General features: G+C 43.9%; 1 protein-coding gene across 5 annotated transcripts; it reads right to left on the bottom strand.

The window, feature by feature from the left end:
• Positions 1 to 6,014: 6,014 nt before the first annotated feature.
• LOC136539095 (uncharacterized) lies at positions 6,015 to 16,115 on the bottom strand. Of its 5 annotated transcripts, XR_010779539.1 has the most exons (8): positions 15,605 to 16,115; positions 13,200 to 13,524; positions 13,007 to 13,096; positions 12,809 to 12,925; positions 11,464 to 11,607; positions 9,500 to 11,363; positions 8,878 to 9,395; positions 6,015 to 6,408 (listed from the first exon to the last, which is right to left on the bottom strand). XR_010779539.1 is itself a non-coding variant. In XM_066531036.1 (7 exons), the coding sequence occupies exons 1-6, from the start codon at positions 15,609 to 15,611 to the stop codon at positions 9,542 to 9,544; spliced, it is 2,505 nt and encodes an 834-aa protein (XP_066387133.1). In that variant the 5' UTR covers positions 15,612 to 16,114; the 3' UTR covers positions 6,015 to 6,408; positions 9,500 to 9,541. The 5 variants fall into 5 exon arrangements, 4 of the variants coding, with proteins under 4 accessions (XP_066387133.1, XP_066387153.1, XP_066387147.1 ...); XM_066531036.1 differs by lacking the exon at positions 8,878 to 9,395 and having other exon boundaries at positions 15,605 to 16,114; XM_066531056.1 differs by lacking the exon at positions 8,878 to 9,395 and having other exon boundaries at positions 11,464 to 11,580; positions 15,605 to 16,113.
• Positions 16,116 to 16,474: the final 359 nt, after the last annotated feature.

A 16,474-nucleotide genomic window follows, 5' to 3' on the forward strand; every position in this document is an offset into this window, starting at 1 on the left:
CTCCAATAGTTGCGTCGTGGTCATGATGCTCTTTGGTGGGTGAGGTACGCCAACTTGCTTTCTGGCTTGACAAGCGCTACATATCCTATCTTTCTAAAAGTGAACATTTGTTAGCACAAGGATGTGTTCGTCCTTTTGAAGTTTGGCCAAGTTCCTCATCCCAACATGGGCTAGTCAGCGATACCAAAGCCACCCCATGCTAGATTTTTCCACTAAACAAGTCTCAAGATTAGCTTTACTTTTGTTGAAATCAACTAGGTAAAGCTTGTTCTTTAAATAACTCATAAAGACAATAGAGGAATCCTCCCTTCTAAAGACTTCTACACCCTTATCCGTAAAGAGACAATTGAAGCCCATCTCACATAATTGAGAGACGGGCAACAAATTGTAACCTAATGAATCAACATGTAAGACATTTGTAATTGAATGCTCAAGGGTTATAGCAACTTTACCGAGACTAATCACATCTCCCTTAGAGTTGTCTCCAAAGAGAATATTTTCATTTGAGTCCATCCTCAGGGTATATGATGAGAACATACTCCTTTCTCTGGTCATATGATTTGTACATTCACTATCAAGCACTCAACTTGATCCACCGAAGGAGTATGCCTACAAAATAGATTTAATTGCTTGATTTAGGTCCCCAATTTGACTTGGGGCCTTGCATATTAGTCACAAGAAATTTAGGAAGCCAAATAGAAGTATTCCTATATGTGTTGTCTTCCTTTCCAACATATTTGGCAACCACTTTTCCACTGTTGTTGTTCCTTAAAACAAAACACGAAGTCAAGCTTTGTCGAGGTGATTGAAACTTTGGTTGGTATGCATACTTGTTCATAGTGCCCCACACTGATTCCTTTGGCTTCTGCTGAACCTATTTCTGCTAGAACACCTTCTTCTTGGGCTTAGTTTGATTAGGAGCAGATTGGTAGCCTTCCCCTTTTTGTGGGCAGCGGCACAGTCGGCCTTCACTACGGCACTACCACGGTGCGGCACTGCCGCTGTCTGTGCAGGCTGATCTGTACCAACTCTTTCCTTCCTCTCAAACTTGACACACTCATAGCCATTTATGATTTTTCTTCCATTTGTCTTGGCTCCTACAGTGTGCCCAAGCCTATGCTTGATTGAGGGGTGTCTCCCTTGCTTGAATTGAGGCACTTTTGAATCATTTGCCTTCTTGTCACTTACTTGAGCCTTACCACTCAAGTAGCCCTTGCCAATGATCTTAATGAGTCTAGCAATTTCTTTTCTCATTGCCTCCATCTTTGCAAGGTTAGTGGAATAAGTATTCAAATTAATATTATAACATTTTCCACAACCTTGACTAGTGGAGGTAGTAGAGGCATCCTTTGCCTTAGAGGGATGTGAGTTGCTATCCCAAAGAATGTTATATTGCAGCTCAAGTTCTTTGTGCTTTTCATCTAAGTCACAATACTTTTTCTTGAGAGCAATATTTTCTTTCTTTGTGATAGCATGGTCCCCTTGTTCTTTGACCAAGGCCTTGCGCAAGGATTCCACCTCACTTCTCTCTAATGCAAGAGCTTCCTTGCTAGCAATGTAGAGATCCTCTTGTTGGATAAGAGTTTCCTCTCTAGATTCTAGCTCAGCTTGGACACTCTCTAGATCCTCCATTATCTTAGTGATGAATAATTTGGTCTTTCTATCCAAATTTTTAGTTATCATGTTTATTTCTTCATCACTAGATTCATCGTCACTAGAGCTATCACTACTAGAGATATCACTAGAAGGTGGAGGTGGAGGAGCTTTGGCCTTGGATTTAGATTTTACCTTCTCACCCTTTGTCATAAGACAAATGTTAGGGGAGTAGTAGTCATCATCGGACATATTGGTGAAGAGTCTTAGTGAAGAAGATGGCTCATGGATAGCAATGGTTGCAACTTTCTCATCTTCTTCACTTGAGCTTTCAATAGATGAATCCCATTCATGCCCAATGTGAGCTTCTCCCATGTTTTTCTTGCTCTTTCTACGGTCGGCCTTCTCCTCTTTGTTGTCCTTCTTGTATTTGTTGTCATTGATCTCATATGGACACTTTACAATGAAGTGATCGGTGCTTCCACAATTGTAGCATGTCATCTTTTTCTTGTTTGGGAAGCTTCTCTTCACTACCTTAGCCTTGCTTCTTTAGCCCCTTGTGATACCTCCTCATAAAGAGAGCAACATCATCCACTTTCTCATATTGGTCATCATCATGTTCACTCTCACTAGAGGATGAGGTGGTCTCTACTCTTTCTTGAACTTGCTTGATTGCTTTGTGCTTGCTAATTGAAGCTTGCTTGTTGCTCTTGGACTTGCTTGTAGAGCCTTGCTTGCTTGATTTGTTGGCCTTGAGAGCTATATCCTTGTTGATCTTGATGCCTTCTAGCTTTTCTTGCAATTCTCCAAGCTTCTTTCTCTCATTTGCTTCTTCTCTTTACATGTTAAAGGTCAAGATCCTCCCAAGTAAATCATTTGGTGTGAAGTACTCAAACTTCTTCTTGTCTCTAATTAGAGTTACTACGGTCTCATTTCTGGGTGAATAAGCTTCCAACATAATTTTGAAAACTTTGTGATCATCTAGCTCATCACAACCATAGCCTCTAATCTTGCCCACCATGGTCATCAACCTATCAAACATCTCTTGTGGCCCTTATCCATCCAAGATAACAAATCGGTTGAGCTTGTACATCAACAAATCAATTCTTACCTTTCTCACTTTGTCAACTCCTTCATGTGCAAGATGCAAAGTATCTCAAATTTGTTTGGCAACATCCACACCAATCACTCTATTGTACTCATCACCATTCAAGGCATTGAGTAGCACACTGGTGGCTTGACTGTTGAGGTGGATGATTCTCATTTCTTTCATGGTTGGATTCTTGGGATCAACCGGTGGCTCAAATTCATTGCAAACAACCTTCCAAATGCTAAGATGAAGACCTATAAGATAGGCTCTCATCAAGTGCTTCCACTTGACAAAGTTAGTCCCATCGAAATGAGGTAACTTGCCCGTGGGCACATTGATGAAAGACTTGCAATCATGGTTAGTCATAGACATAGAAGAATAGTTAAAGGATACGGTAGCATATTTGTTATCGTCATTCTTCTTGCCTTTTCCTTTCTTGTCCTTCTTGCTATGCACTTGGTAGGACTCATCATCATCACCATCTTCGGAGCTGCTAGATAGCTCACTTGAAGATGAATTGGAGGCTTTTGCTTCTTGTTCCTTCTTCTTTCTTGCTTCTCTTCTTTTTCTTCTAGCTTCTCTCTTAAGTCTTCTTTCTTCTTTTCTTGCTTTCTTCTCTTCTAACCGCTGCTGCTCCTTCTTCTCTCTTGCTTCTCTTTTCTCTTTTCTAGCTGCCTTTCTTCTTCTTTCTTCTTCATTTTGAGCTTTTTCGGCATCGGTTGCCTCTAGCTACGGGAGCGTGGAGTTGCTCGCTGTAGAGGCACTAAGCTCACTATTGTCGGTGTCATGCAACCCAACGTCCTCTGGATCGACGTTGATGGGCTTCACAACACCAGATCCTCCCCTGGGCTCCATACCTCACGCGGTGAAGCGCACACGAGGTAGCCTGCTCTGATACCACTTGTAGGATCACTGGAACGCCTAGAGGGGGGTGAATAGGCCTATAAAAAATCAACTTAGACCGAAGTCAAATTCATCCACGGCACTGCCGCTTTGTGAGCGCGGCACTACCGCACCTACAGGAGAGATTAGTCCACAGTTCAAAATCTACCCAATGAAATTTAGATTAGGTAAATTTCTTAACTTCCTGCAGAGTAGTAGATCACAGATCGATAGCTAAAAGTGGTGACACAAGTAGATTGGCCTTAAACTCTAGAGATCACCTCAACAACAACAAGAATACAAGTGTAGCAACACAAACACAAGATGACATAAGGATTTATCCCATGGTGTAGCTCGCCACCAAGGCTTGCCTATGTCCATGTTGTTGAGGTATACCACTAAGGCTTAGGAATTTGCAACCCTACCTCGTTCTCAATTCAAGAGAGTGAACTCTTAAGATGAGGGGTGATTTTAATCGCTACAAGAGGTGGTTACAAACCTCCCGGTGCTGCCACAAACTTAGCAAGCTGACCGGGTGACGCTCTAGCCGACTAGGAGCCAAGCTCCATTTGTAACAAACACAACCGCTGGCTAAAACATGAACCAAGTGCTCTTTAGAATTTAGGAATCAATGGAGCTGCTCTCTAATCGAGTTTTGGACCCTTTCCCTCAAGGATTGATGGGGAAATCAATGGATTTGCTTGGGGACTTGAGGTCAACAATGGAGTGAGAGAGAGAGAGAGAGAGCTCCTGCTCTATTTTGACATGCTGAAGTGAGGAAGAAGAGAGCCGGTTGGTTACCGTTGGAAAGGACGGGGAAAGGTATATATACCCCCAGCCCCTAACGGTCACTTTAAATTGCAGATAGCCATTGGCGAGGAAAGGGAAAGGTAATATACCCCCAGCCCTCAACGGACACTGCACCCAAGAGGTCGGGCGAGACGAGGACGCGACCAAAGGGCCAGGGGAGCTAGAGCCCGCGACCTTGGGGTCGGGCGAGATGGAGCCCGCGACCAAAGGATCGGGCGATCCGGAGCCCGTGACCTTGGGGTCGGGCGAGACGGAGCCCATGACCAAAGGGTCGGGCGATCCAGAACCCGCGACCTTGGGGTCGGGCGAGACGGAGCCAGCGACCAAAGGGTTGGGCGAGCCGGAGCCCGTGACCTTAGGGTCGGGCGAGACGGAGCCCGCGACAAAAGGGTCAGGCAAGCTGGAGCTCGCACCCAAGGGGTCGGGCGAGTCGGAGCTCGCACTATGCATGACAGCAAGGGTAATAGTGAAGTGCAGACTGTCTTGGCTGTGAATCGGAGGATGCTTGTGGTTGTTTGAGCACTTGGTAGCACATATTGGCCTAAGCATTGTGCCCCCCCTTTATAGTATGGCTTTTCCTATACTCAAATTCAATATATAAAAGAATTTAAACCTCCTTTGAGTTTGAAGCCATCTACATTTGTAATTGGGGACTCCTCTGTTCCGTGTAGCATCTTCGAATATAAATTCTCTGCTTGTCATCTTGATAAATCTTATTAGTTCTCTAATTCATTGTCATTATCACAAAACCCCACAATTAAGGCTTGATTGCACTTTCAAAGTGGGTGGGGGTATAGAGCGTCTTTGCGCCCCCAAGACACTTTTACCCCAGTTTAGACCCTCTTGTAGAGCAAATGGATTAAACTTTAGTTCTCCCCCTTTAGCCTCATTTAGGCCACATGTTTGGATCCCCATGGACTAAAAGTTGGCAAAAAGTGCAGGACTAAACTTTAGTCCATGGATCCAAACAGGCCCTAGGTAATGTGGAGCAGGAGCAGTATCTCTATTTCCCGGCATTATGTTGAGATCAAGTGCACAACCTAGTGTAGTGTAGGGCTCTCTACTAGCGAAGTTCATATTATGTGCACATTTTCTGGTTGGGGCCAAATACTGCTCTTACCAAATGAGCATTATGATGAAATGTAAGAAGGCATGCATATACTTTGAATATATGTTATATGCTTGTATATCTACTCCATGCTTTTCCCTAGCTTAATGGTATAAAGTATAAACTCAGGAACGGCACCAGCTCTATACCATGTGAGAATATGAATACCGCAAATATTGGATGATCTAGCTATATATATTGGGCCTTGTACGCAGTGCAGTTTATAAAGAGTACATGGTGGCTTATATCTCAAGAAATCCTAAAAGTAGAGATAGATGAAAAGTAATCCCATCCTACCATGCATAACAACTGAATCCATGTTATATACTCTAACATCACCAAGGAGGTCTCAGCTTCCTCTTGCAATGGTCTTCTATGTGGGCACCATAGAAGACGAACCGTGTGGATGTAGTACCAGTAGTCAGGACACGAGTTTAGTGTCCCTACGCAAAGAAAGTTGAGTCAGGAGACGAGTTTAGTTAGGACATGAGTATAATATCCATACTATTTGCACCATTGACTAGCAGCATCTATCTGAGAGTTGAGGAGCGCGCACACAAGGAAAGTTGTACAAAAGGAACTGTTACAAAAGCCGCCAGTAATGGCATGTGCCAAGATCGATCTACATGAGAATAAACATCTACCGGTTCATTCCGAATAAACATCTACTGGTTCATTCTAAACGGTTAAATTACAGACTACCTAGAGTTCTCGAACTGATGACAATTTATGCGGTCCCAGCAGATACATCCCTGATCCCTGGGACCATCCACCCACTCCACAAGGTTTTTAAGTTACGGCTCCCACATAAACAGAGAGAATCATATGTACGCCTGATACCCCATTTCCCCTTTCCAGACAAGAAGCTGCAGATAGCAGGCAGCACCACTCATCACGCTCCAGTAAAAACTTCAGACCCTTTACACTGAAATGGAGAAAACACATACAAGTTAAACAGTAGATATAGCAAGCAGTCAAAATGCATCCAGTCCCAACGACGTAACAAAAGAATAATCACTCAAGAATACTCCAAATACAATGTGTGGAGCGCCAAGAAAAGTTTGAGCAGAGGAAACAAGTGTTGTCCGAAAACTGCATTTTGCCGCTGCAAATGCACATAGTGCCACACAAGATGTGTCTGCTGTCAAAAGCATATCGTTCAATGATGAAAAATATACTTATTCCTAAGAAAACTTTTAATGTATTGCATAGGCTGTTGAAGGTTTATAGTTTAGAAGATCAAATCGATCTAATCAGGACAAACGACGAATGATTCACAAATTTTGTTTCTGTTGTTCATGTCCTCCAAACACCTAATGTGCACTAGAATGACTTTGCTCACTGTCAACTTCTAGAGAAAATTCTTTTATACACAAAACATAATGACACTGATATGAATGGCAAGCAAATGGCGCCAGTTTGATGAAACAAAATCATTCTACACCACACTGCAGAGTCAAATTTACATATTTAAGATGTCCACCAATAACGACAAAAGCTTCCAGTGAGGGTCTCATGTAGCAACATCAAATATCGCTTTATGCTGAATCAGATCCTTTTTCTACGTTCCTCAGCCAGTGACATTGAGATAACTTTCAAACTCGTCCATCTTTCTGATGAAGCTACTGATCTGAAGACTAATATGTAGAAAAGTAATGTGTTTCCAATACAGTCCACAGAGATTGGCATTACAACGACACAAGAACAGCTTCCAGCCAATTATTGATCGGATTGTGGGTCAGCTTCCAGTGATGTGGTATGTGGAAGGCTGTCCACTTAAGAAAAGTTGGGAGGAGAATTCTTGTTCGATTCATGGTGAATTCCATCCTAGTATATTTAATTTGGCCATGGCAATGGACCTCCCACCATGGGCTATCAAGGCAATAGATAATTTCAAAGAGGGTTTTTATGGAAGGGCAGGAAAAATGCAAAGGAGGACACTGCTTGCCACCAGAGTTTGCTGGCTCCGCATTACTAATCCCTAGAATTTGGGCTAGGACCTCCATGAGCACAACCGTCCATGGTGTCCTTATTCAAATTCACCGTTCTGTCCAGACTTTTTTCTTCATGGCAATCGTCTCCGAGGTGGGGCAAGAACACTTTTTCTAGACTGATATTTCTTCTCTTGCACCACGGCTGTTTGCTCTGGTGGCTAATAAGAGGACAGTCTTTGACGCTCTTACTGACCTGATATGGACCTCTGATATTCAAGGAGCCCAGTCTGTTAGTGCCATTGCCGAGTATCTCGAGCTTTGGATCTCCTCTTGAATGTGATTTTACAGCCAGAGATCATGGACTCCCATATTTGGCTCCTCTGTGCCACTGGGACATACTCTGCTAATTCTGCCTATGAGGGTCTCTTTCAAGGTACAATGGGAAAGGAAATGTTTTCAACCGTCTAATTGATGAATAGTCGTGATTAGTTGTCTATCAGCTCGATTAGTCGAGCCTAGTCAACCCTAGTCGTCTGTATAGTCAGTCCTGTATGTGCCAGGATCGATATACTACAGTACGTAGTATAAGGGCTATATAAAGAAAGAATTAAGACAGCATGGATGGTCAGTTGGTAACTTGTGAGATCCGATTTGTGAAGTGTCCGGAACTCCAGAGCAAAGAGCTGCTAAATAGAGATAAAAATAGAGCACATCAGAGGAGAAGCTGGGAGCAAGAAGAGCTAAGATGTAAGAGCAAGAAGTGAAGATGAAGGAGGTACAAGCTCATCTTCAAAATCCCTTGGAGGAGGAGGTGTGAACCAGCGTGGGCGGCGCTTGAAGGCCAAGGCCTGCCAGCGACACCTGACTGAGGCCGGGACAGGAGCCAGACTGGCGACTTCCCCGCATGAGCTCCTGGCCAGGAGGGGAGGAGGCTGCCACAGCTTGGAAGGGAGGAGGTGGCTACGGCTGGGTAAGGTATGCCAGAGAGACCTCCCGCCCATTCGAGCTCTGTAGGTAACGGCTACAGTCTGAATTGAATGGGGGAGTGAGAGAGAGGACAGAGGAGTCCCCTATTGGACCAAAAAACAATGGGCCCAAGTGGCCAACATACCAGATGCCAGCCCATGACGGAATTTTCATCCGCCTAATCAGGTGATTACTCGTCTGTGCCCAAATCGGACATTAGTCTTAATTAGTCAACACCTAATCGGATGACTTGATTTCTAGTTGCTTCAGTCAAGTCGTATGTCATAATTGTACCGGGGGACCGATAAGGATGACTAATCGCGATTAGTCGAATGAATTAATAACAAATACTCCTGCTGTATTTTAGGTTCAAAAAAAATTAATAACAAATATGGAAGTCCTAGGTTCCTGGAAAATGTCGATCTTTTTATGTAGTTGGTCGCACAAAAGATATACTGGATTGAATTAATAACAAATATGGAAGTCCTAGGTACCTGGAAAATGTCGCTTTTTATGTAGTTGGTCACACAAAAGATATACTGGATCGCTGATTGTTTTGCTCTTCAAGTTTGGTTCCACTTTTTGCTGACGTGTTGGTCCACAAGTGCTCTCCACAACAGCATGATGGAATGAGACTTATTTCGATAATTCGTGGGACAATGCAGCTGGGAGTGTTGAGGGACAGGTTTGGAAGGGTCTCAATTCAATCATTATTTTGGGAGTTTAGCTGATTTGGAACCACTGAAACCATAGTGTTTTTAACGATGTTTCTCCTAATCTAGCTGAAGTGACTTCACTCTCTAGAGAGGAGATAAAGTTCTGCTGTCTGGCCAGGGCTCGAGGTATTTCATACCTCCTTGCCCTTGCTCTAAGGGGAGCATAAAGCTCTAGTCTGGTCAAGGTAAAGTTGTTAATGTCCTGGGCATGTGAGTTCATGGTATTTCCAGTCTTGTGGGGGTGTCGGGTGTGTTGCAAATTAAGTTCTCTTTTAATAGTATGACACACAGCTCTCCTGCATTTTTTAGGAAAAGAAAAAGAAAACTTCCATAATTTAAAAGATTATCTTACTTCGGAAAGATATAGCACGAAAATTTAAAGTTAAAACGTAAAAGGTACCTGCTATAAAATACATACTCCAGATGCAATAGTTACTTTTGTCTACAAAATAACTTCACAAGTTGCCTTGTTGTGGCCTGCTTGCTTGCACCTGCTGCAGAGCCGTATTACTGTGGGGACCTTGTTGGGGTTAATCCGCTTCCTTCTTGGTTTATCCGATGTGCGTGGTTTGGGAGGTGGGATTAAATTTGCCCCAGCACTAAAATCAACAGTATCCATATCAGGTATTGGGAAGATCGTTCCTGAATAAGTCATATGGTAGCTCTCTATTCTGAAAAACTTCGAGCAGTAATCATAGAAAGATCGCCCAATCCTGTTGAACACAGCAACAGCATGCAAGCATGGGAGGCCAGAAAGCTGCCACCTCCGGCAGGTGCATTCCCAATTTGCAAGATTAACGACAAAAATTGCATTGCCCCGCACTTCAAACACAGTTTCAGAAGAGCACAGAACAGTCATTTTACCAGCCTTCATCATCTCCTCCTGTGCTTTGTATTCCATGGAAGGCGTCAAAGGTCCGGACCATGCCTTGCAAGCCTCAAGCCTTGTTTCTATTATCTCCATTATTTTTGTTCTCAATGAGTCAACCATCAGCACAATTGAACCCTCCTTCTTGGTTGGTATCCAGTTATTGAAGGCATCGACAATGTTTGAGGAGAAATGATCGTATCGACAGCCTCTGAAAATGGCATCAGACCAATGCTCAGGCTTGCTTGCTATGATCCACTCAGCAGCTTCAGTGGATATATTCCTAATGCTCTCAATGGACGCATTAAAATCTTCGATACTACAGGCTTGAGCAGCGCGAGTAAAATCCTCAATAATCCCCTCTCTTATTTGTTGTGACCATGGCCCCTTTCTCAGCTCTCCTTTGAATTCCTCCATGATATGATGCAAACAGAAGGCGTGATGGCTATCTCCAAAAACTTGAGAAACAGCAGCATCCAGACCTTTTTGTCCACTGGACAAGAATGTCATGGCATTGTAAGCGTAGCTGTGATTTTGAATAGGAAATTTCAGCTGCATTAAGAACCAAACCCAACTTTCATAGTTTTCATCCTCAACCACACTAAATGCCACTGGAAAGACACCATCGTCTGCATCGACTGCAGCAGCGACCAGCAACTTGTACTCATTTGTTGCTTTCAGTGGAACCTTATCAAGAAACAATAGGGGTCTGCACCCATTTGTAAAACCATGCAAAGAAGCATGAAATGCAACAAAAAAGCGACGGAATTTTGTATCCACCATTGGAGATAACAAAGCAATACTTCCTGGGTTGGACTCTGTAAGCCTCTCACAATACCAGGGCAAATGGCTGTAAGTCTCCCTGATAGCATGATACAGTTCCTTCTGCGCTACTTCTTTACCTCGCCAGACCTGTGAATAGGTCAGTGTAACTCCATATTGTTCATATATTTCCTTGACAAGGTCCTTTGGCTTCATCACCGGATTATCATGCAGCTTCTCCTTAATAACGGTAGTCAGCCATTGTCTTGTCGCTCGACGCTGACCTTCTCCATTTCCTCCTCCACATGTATGCTCATCTGTCATTTTCTTGATTACAAATTTCTTGTTACGAGATGACTCGGATGCATGCAACCGCCACGTGCAGCCCTCCGCAACACATTTTACCGTGACACGAGTAGTTTCATTTTTAATGAACCGGTACGCAAATCCTTTCCCAATGGCATATTTGCACAATTGAGCACGGAAATCCTTCACATTATCAAACTCTTGACCAACACCTTTGATAATGTCATCCCAAAACATAACAGGATTGTCAAGTCCATGCTGAGGATCTGCAGTGATCTCAGAACCAACATACGGGTCACCCGAATCATCAAAAAGGCCAATTGGTTCCCTGCAAAAACCATGAATAGTTGTCAACATTTGTGAAACTATTCCTTTTTGTAATATAACAACATTTTGGAGTACAAGACATTTGATGGCAACAAAATTACCGAGGTGCAGTATCAACAAGAGCAAGATTTTGCTGATCCAGAATGCCTGGTGCAGTGGAAGCACCTCCAGCTGGGGTGGCAAAGGCAACATCGCTTCCAAATTCCAGTTGGAAAACCCTGATTTCAGAAATATGATGATAGCGACTGAGAATTAACAGCATACCCATTACAAAACAGAACTGCTGATTAATCAAAGAAGCAAGTAATAGTTCAGACTTTACAAGACTGTAAACAATAAAATGGCATGTACTAATTAGGCTGAAAATTCAAGATAAACTAGACCAGACAGAATTTCACTTAGCATTATTTTGCCAAACTATGAAGTGCATGCTCCCATAAGAGTCAAACTATGAGTACTTGAGATGGCAATGTTTAATTATAATAAAAGCAGCTAGGAAATGTTTATGGCAGTCGATGCACAGAATCATTCTTACAAAAATCTGAAAGTGAAGATGTTGCATCATCTGCTAAACAACGCAAGAAGCTCCTTGTGCCCATGATACTCTATTGCTTAGCAGTTACAAGTTATAACAACAAAACAAAAGGAGAACTATGTTGTAAATAACTAAATATGCCTAACATTGTAACTCCATAACCATATTATTTAGACCATTGATACAGAAATTGAGCTAACTATTCAGTCGTATGCTCTGTAAAATAGCCAAAAATACAATATAAATTAGCATATGGGAAAGAACTTTCAAGTTTACAAATTCTGATATCAGAATTAATGATGCATTTGACAAAAAGTGGCATTGTTGGCACAAACAAGAACTTTATCCAAATAGGCATATTTTCATTTGATTCTGGAATAAGCTACTCTTCAAATTAAAAGGAGCTAAAGTAAATACCTTGTGTGTTCCCTAGGCATTGTATTTTCTTTCGATCCTAGAAGAGGCTACTCTTGAAATTAAAAAGGGATAAAGTATCTGCCTTGCGTGTTCCTTTGGCATGCATTAGGTTACCAATGCATCTTTCTCAATGTAACCAAAACAGCTTATTGCGCGTAACATCTCTAGTAAAAGGTTCTATGAGGTTGTTTTACAGACAAAAGGAAAAAAATCACGGTTGTTCACTGTCCCCTGGGTAGGAGGTTATTGATCCCACACTTGTGAGAACTGCTATAATTGTTTTTATTAGTCTTGGTTGTCTAGCTGGCGCTAATTTGTATGGTTTTAGAACTGGGTTCGGCCTCCACTTCCAGAGCCATTTGTATATATACAAGAACTTATTTCTATCCACTTTATGAATGAAAGGCAGAACTGCGATTTCTTCAAAACCAGAAACATCCAGAACAAAGAAGGCATGCCAAGATATAGCAGTTATACGAAGATCAATTCTGCACCTGTTGTCATCATTTTCAGTAACAATTGGTCTTGGCTGTTTCACATTACTGGCACTAGGTTGGACTGAAGTGCCAGGAGCACTGGGAGTCGGAGTCTTCTTGTTACTTTTCGATACCCTAAAAGAGAGAGTATGTCATGAAACACATTATATGGGTTACAAATAACAACATAAAGACAACTGGCACAGTGCAACCTACTTGTTTTTGGAAGGTGGCCTTTTCCTTTTGTCACCAGGAGCATTAGAGCCAGGCTTAATTGCAGAACCTCCAGAGTAAGTAACAACACTCCTGGTTATTCAGCACAAGAAAAGCATGTAACATGTCAGCGTATGCATTGACTCTTCAATAAGAATCACAATTTCACAAAGCAATAAGGTGCAAAAAAACATACCTGTTTTCTACTCTACTAATCAAGAAAACTTCCACTTGCGCAGCACTGATAGTAAAATCAACCATCCTTTGTAAATCTCGATCACATGATATTGTGATGAGCGTTCTGTAATTATTCGGAAGGAAGTACTTCAATGACATGTCAGTGACATCAACATGGAACACCTTGGACACCTCATCCTTGAAGCTCTCCAGTGGCATATCACGAGTAACATCAACAGCATGCGCCTCGCCTCCTTTGTATGTCAAATTACCATTGGGGCCAGAAGTGAATTCTCCACCATATTGGCAAATGGCTACCACAATACCCCCATCCGCCATGCTTCCTGAGTTGTTCAGCGGTCAGTATAACTACAATAAACATAAGAAATGTAAAGGAAATTTACTTTCCACAAAACTTCTCATGTGTAATTCATGATGCAGTGAAAATGCACTGTGTCAAAGGGTGCACACTATTTTGTGAGCATTTTAAAGGCCATTACCAACATACAACATCTCCCACTAGGGAACCTGGAACTCAAGTTTTTTTTTTCTAGGCAAAGGCATAGAACAAGAAACACAGAAGAAACCACATGATTGGTAAGGATGGAGCTGAAACTGCAAATGATAGTTCATGTGCATTTATCTGAGGCAGGCACCACTACTAAAGCTATATAGCAAGCAGTGAATTCAACTTAACAAAAAGCTCGTGGAGCAGTATGCCGGTTCATGTTTTAACAAAATCTGCTCAACTTTTAAGGTTCGCACAGATTGTTAAAGACAAAAACAAAACAAAAAAAGAACAGGCACACATCGTGACTTTGATGTCTCCTTCGGCAGTTGCACTTTGCTTCTCGGTGCCTGGTTGACGCATGGAGGCGGGTTTTGCAATGTGAAGTTGGAGCTGCTGCGTCGGATACGTGGCTCGGCAACAATGACATGCGGCGACCCCCCCTTTCTAGACTGGGGCTCTGCTGGGTTCTGCATCTGCTGGGGGCAAGGCGTGGGTTTGTGTTTGGAAGTCGGAGCTGCTCTTCGCGTGGTGTTTGAGATTGACAACGATGACCGGTTGCGTCCGCTTGCTTCGGGGCCGTTGGTGTGTTGCTCGTGGGTGTGGGCCTGCTATGGGAAGTCGGAGCTGCTGGTAGCTTTTGCTTCCATGCTCGGCAACGATGACCCATGGCAGTGTGTCGTATTTGTACTTAGCTGCGTCGCGTGACGCGTGGGCTGGTTAGCCCCTCGAATGCCCTTTGATATCTCGTTGGGCTAACGTTCTCCTGCCATTGTTTCAAAAAAAACCATAAATGGATTTCAACCCGGACGGATTCACACTAGCACTGTCCATGAACCTCTGGAATTCCTAAGCCTTTTGCCGTACTTCATGGCAACACAAAGTACATTGGAATGTGTCACGAAAGCAAAGGGGCATGCATCTCGGTTCCACTAACGTAACATCACACTGATGGGCTGGTTTCCTTCACTACAACTCTGTCATGGAATGCTTGCTCTTGTAGCTTTAAAATTTACCAAGAAACTCTGAGCAACTAAACAAGTTGAATTGACCTGACTGAACTGAGATATTCAGAAGGAAAAAATGTGTGAAGGCTGAAGCTGCACTGAACTCGTGCAGAGGAGGGAACGACGGGGGCAGTGCCATTTTCGTCCCAGTTGCAGGGGCGAAATGATAATATAACTGGCACAAAAGGTAACTCATCAGGATGGAACTTTGGATGAAAAAAAAAGGAAAAGAGAGAAAAGGAGACATTTTGCTCAAGAATCCCCTGAAATTCAGACAAATCGCGAGAAGACTGCGAATCAGAATCCCCTGAAATTCAGACAAATCGCGAGAAGACTGCGAATAGAACAGGGACGGAAACATAAAAGAAACAGCTCAGCAATAGTAGACAAGGCGAAACAGACTAAATTTCAGAGGATGCGACGCAAATATGTAAGCCCACACGAGGATTAAATAAAAATTACTGTAGACCAACTTAAAAGAAACGAAAAAAAAAAGACCGGCTCTTTGTCAATGAAAAAGGAGGAGGATTCGAAATCAACCCTCATGGAGGAAACAAGGGGCTGGATGGAAGAGCTCTCACTTCAGTCGAACCACTCGAAAATCTGGTTGTGCAAAAGGATTTACTTACCCACGACCACGAGAGCACGGGGAGAAATCAGCCCAAGTTCGGATCCACGGCTTCCCCAACCAGTGCAGCAGTGGAGGGAAGCGAGAAGTTGCCTCCAACTGGAAGAAGGTGGGCGCGCACCGCGGCGGCCGGGAGGAAAGGGAAGGGGATAGGGATCGGGGAGAGGAAGGGGAAGACAAAGCGGGGTTGATTTGTTAGGGCTGCGGATGTCAGGGGTATTCTTGATATTTTTCCCCACAGAAGAAAATTTCCCTTGTGTTTTCCACAATTTTGCCACTACCTTTCATTCTAGTCGGAAGACGCCACGTGCTCAGCTTCACCCAGCTTCCTCTGACACCGGTGGGGCGAGCGTGGCCATGGGCGCATCAGTCCCTAGCTGCAGGCTGCCGGCGGGTGGAGAGAGGGGAGTGGATGGGAGGGGCTCGGCTCGGCGGCGGGCCGGGGAGGGAGCGCCGGCGAGCACGCGGCCGCCAGGGCTCACCTCGGGGCTGACTGGCTTAGGCGAGTCCGCCGGCGAGCGCGCGGCCCCGCGGCTCGGCTCGGGGCGGACCGGCGTGGGCCAGGCCAGCGGCGAGTGCGCGGCCGCCGAGGCTCGGCTCGGGAGTCGGGACGGGCCGGCTCGGGCGAGGTTGCCGGTGAGTGCGCGTCCGCCGGGGCTCGGCTCGGGGCGGACCATCGTGGGCGCAGCATGGGGCGGGCCGGCGAGGGCGCGGCCGCCGGCGCCAAAGGTGGACTCGGGGCGGGTGACGCGCGAGCGGCGGCGATGTGGCATGGAAGGAGGCCGAGTGGGTGCCCTGTTGTGCGGTGGAAGAATAGGCCGTGTGGTGCCCGTGAAAAAAAGTGAAAAAGAAAAAAAAAAGAATCTCATGCATTCTGTGTAAGGGCTTGTTTAGATTGCTCAAAATTTTAAGGTTCTGTTTGGTTGAGTTTTTGACTTTGGCTTTTGGCTTCAAAAGCCAAAAGTCCAACTAAAAGGGTTGTTTTTTGAGGCTGTTTTTTTTAGAAGTAGCTGCTTTTTTATAGTATATTTTTAAAAGCTAGTTTGACCCTGTTTTTGGCTTTTGGCTTTCTGCTTTTCAAAATTGATAGAATAAAAAGCTCTTCCATAATTGTTTTAAGAGAGATAAAGAAGGTATATTTTATACTTGTT

This window comes from Miscanthus floridulus, chromosome 1 (assembly GCF_019320115.1).
Source record: "Miscanthus floridulus cultivar M001 chromosome 1, ASM1932011v1, whole genome shotgun sequence".
Lineage (NCBI taxonomy): Eukaryota > Viridiplantae > Streptophyta > Magnoliopsida > Poales > Poaceae > Miscanthus > Miscanthus floridulus.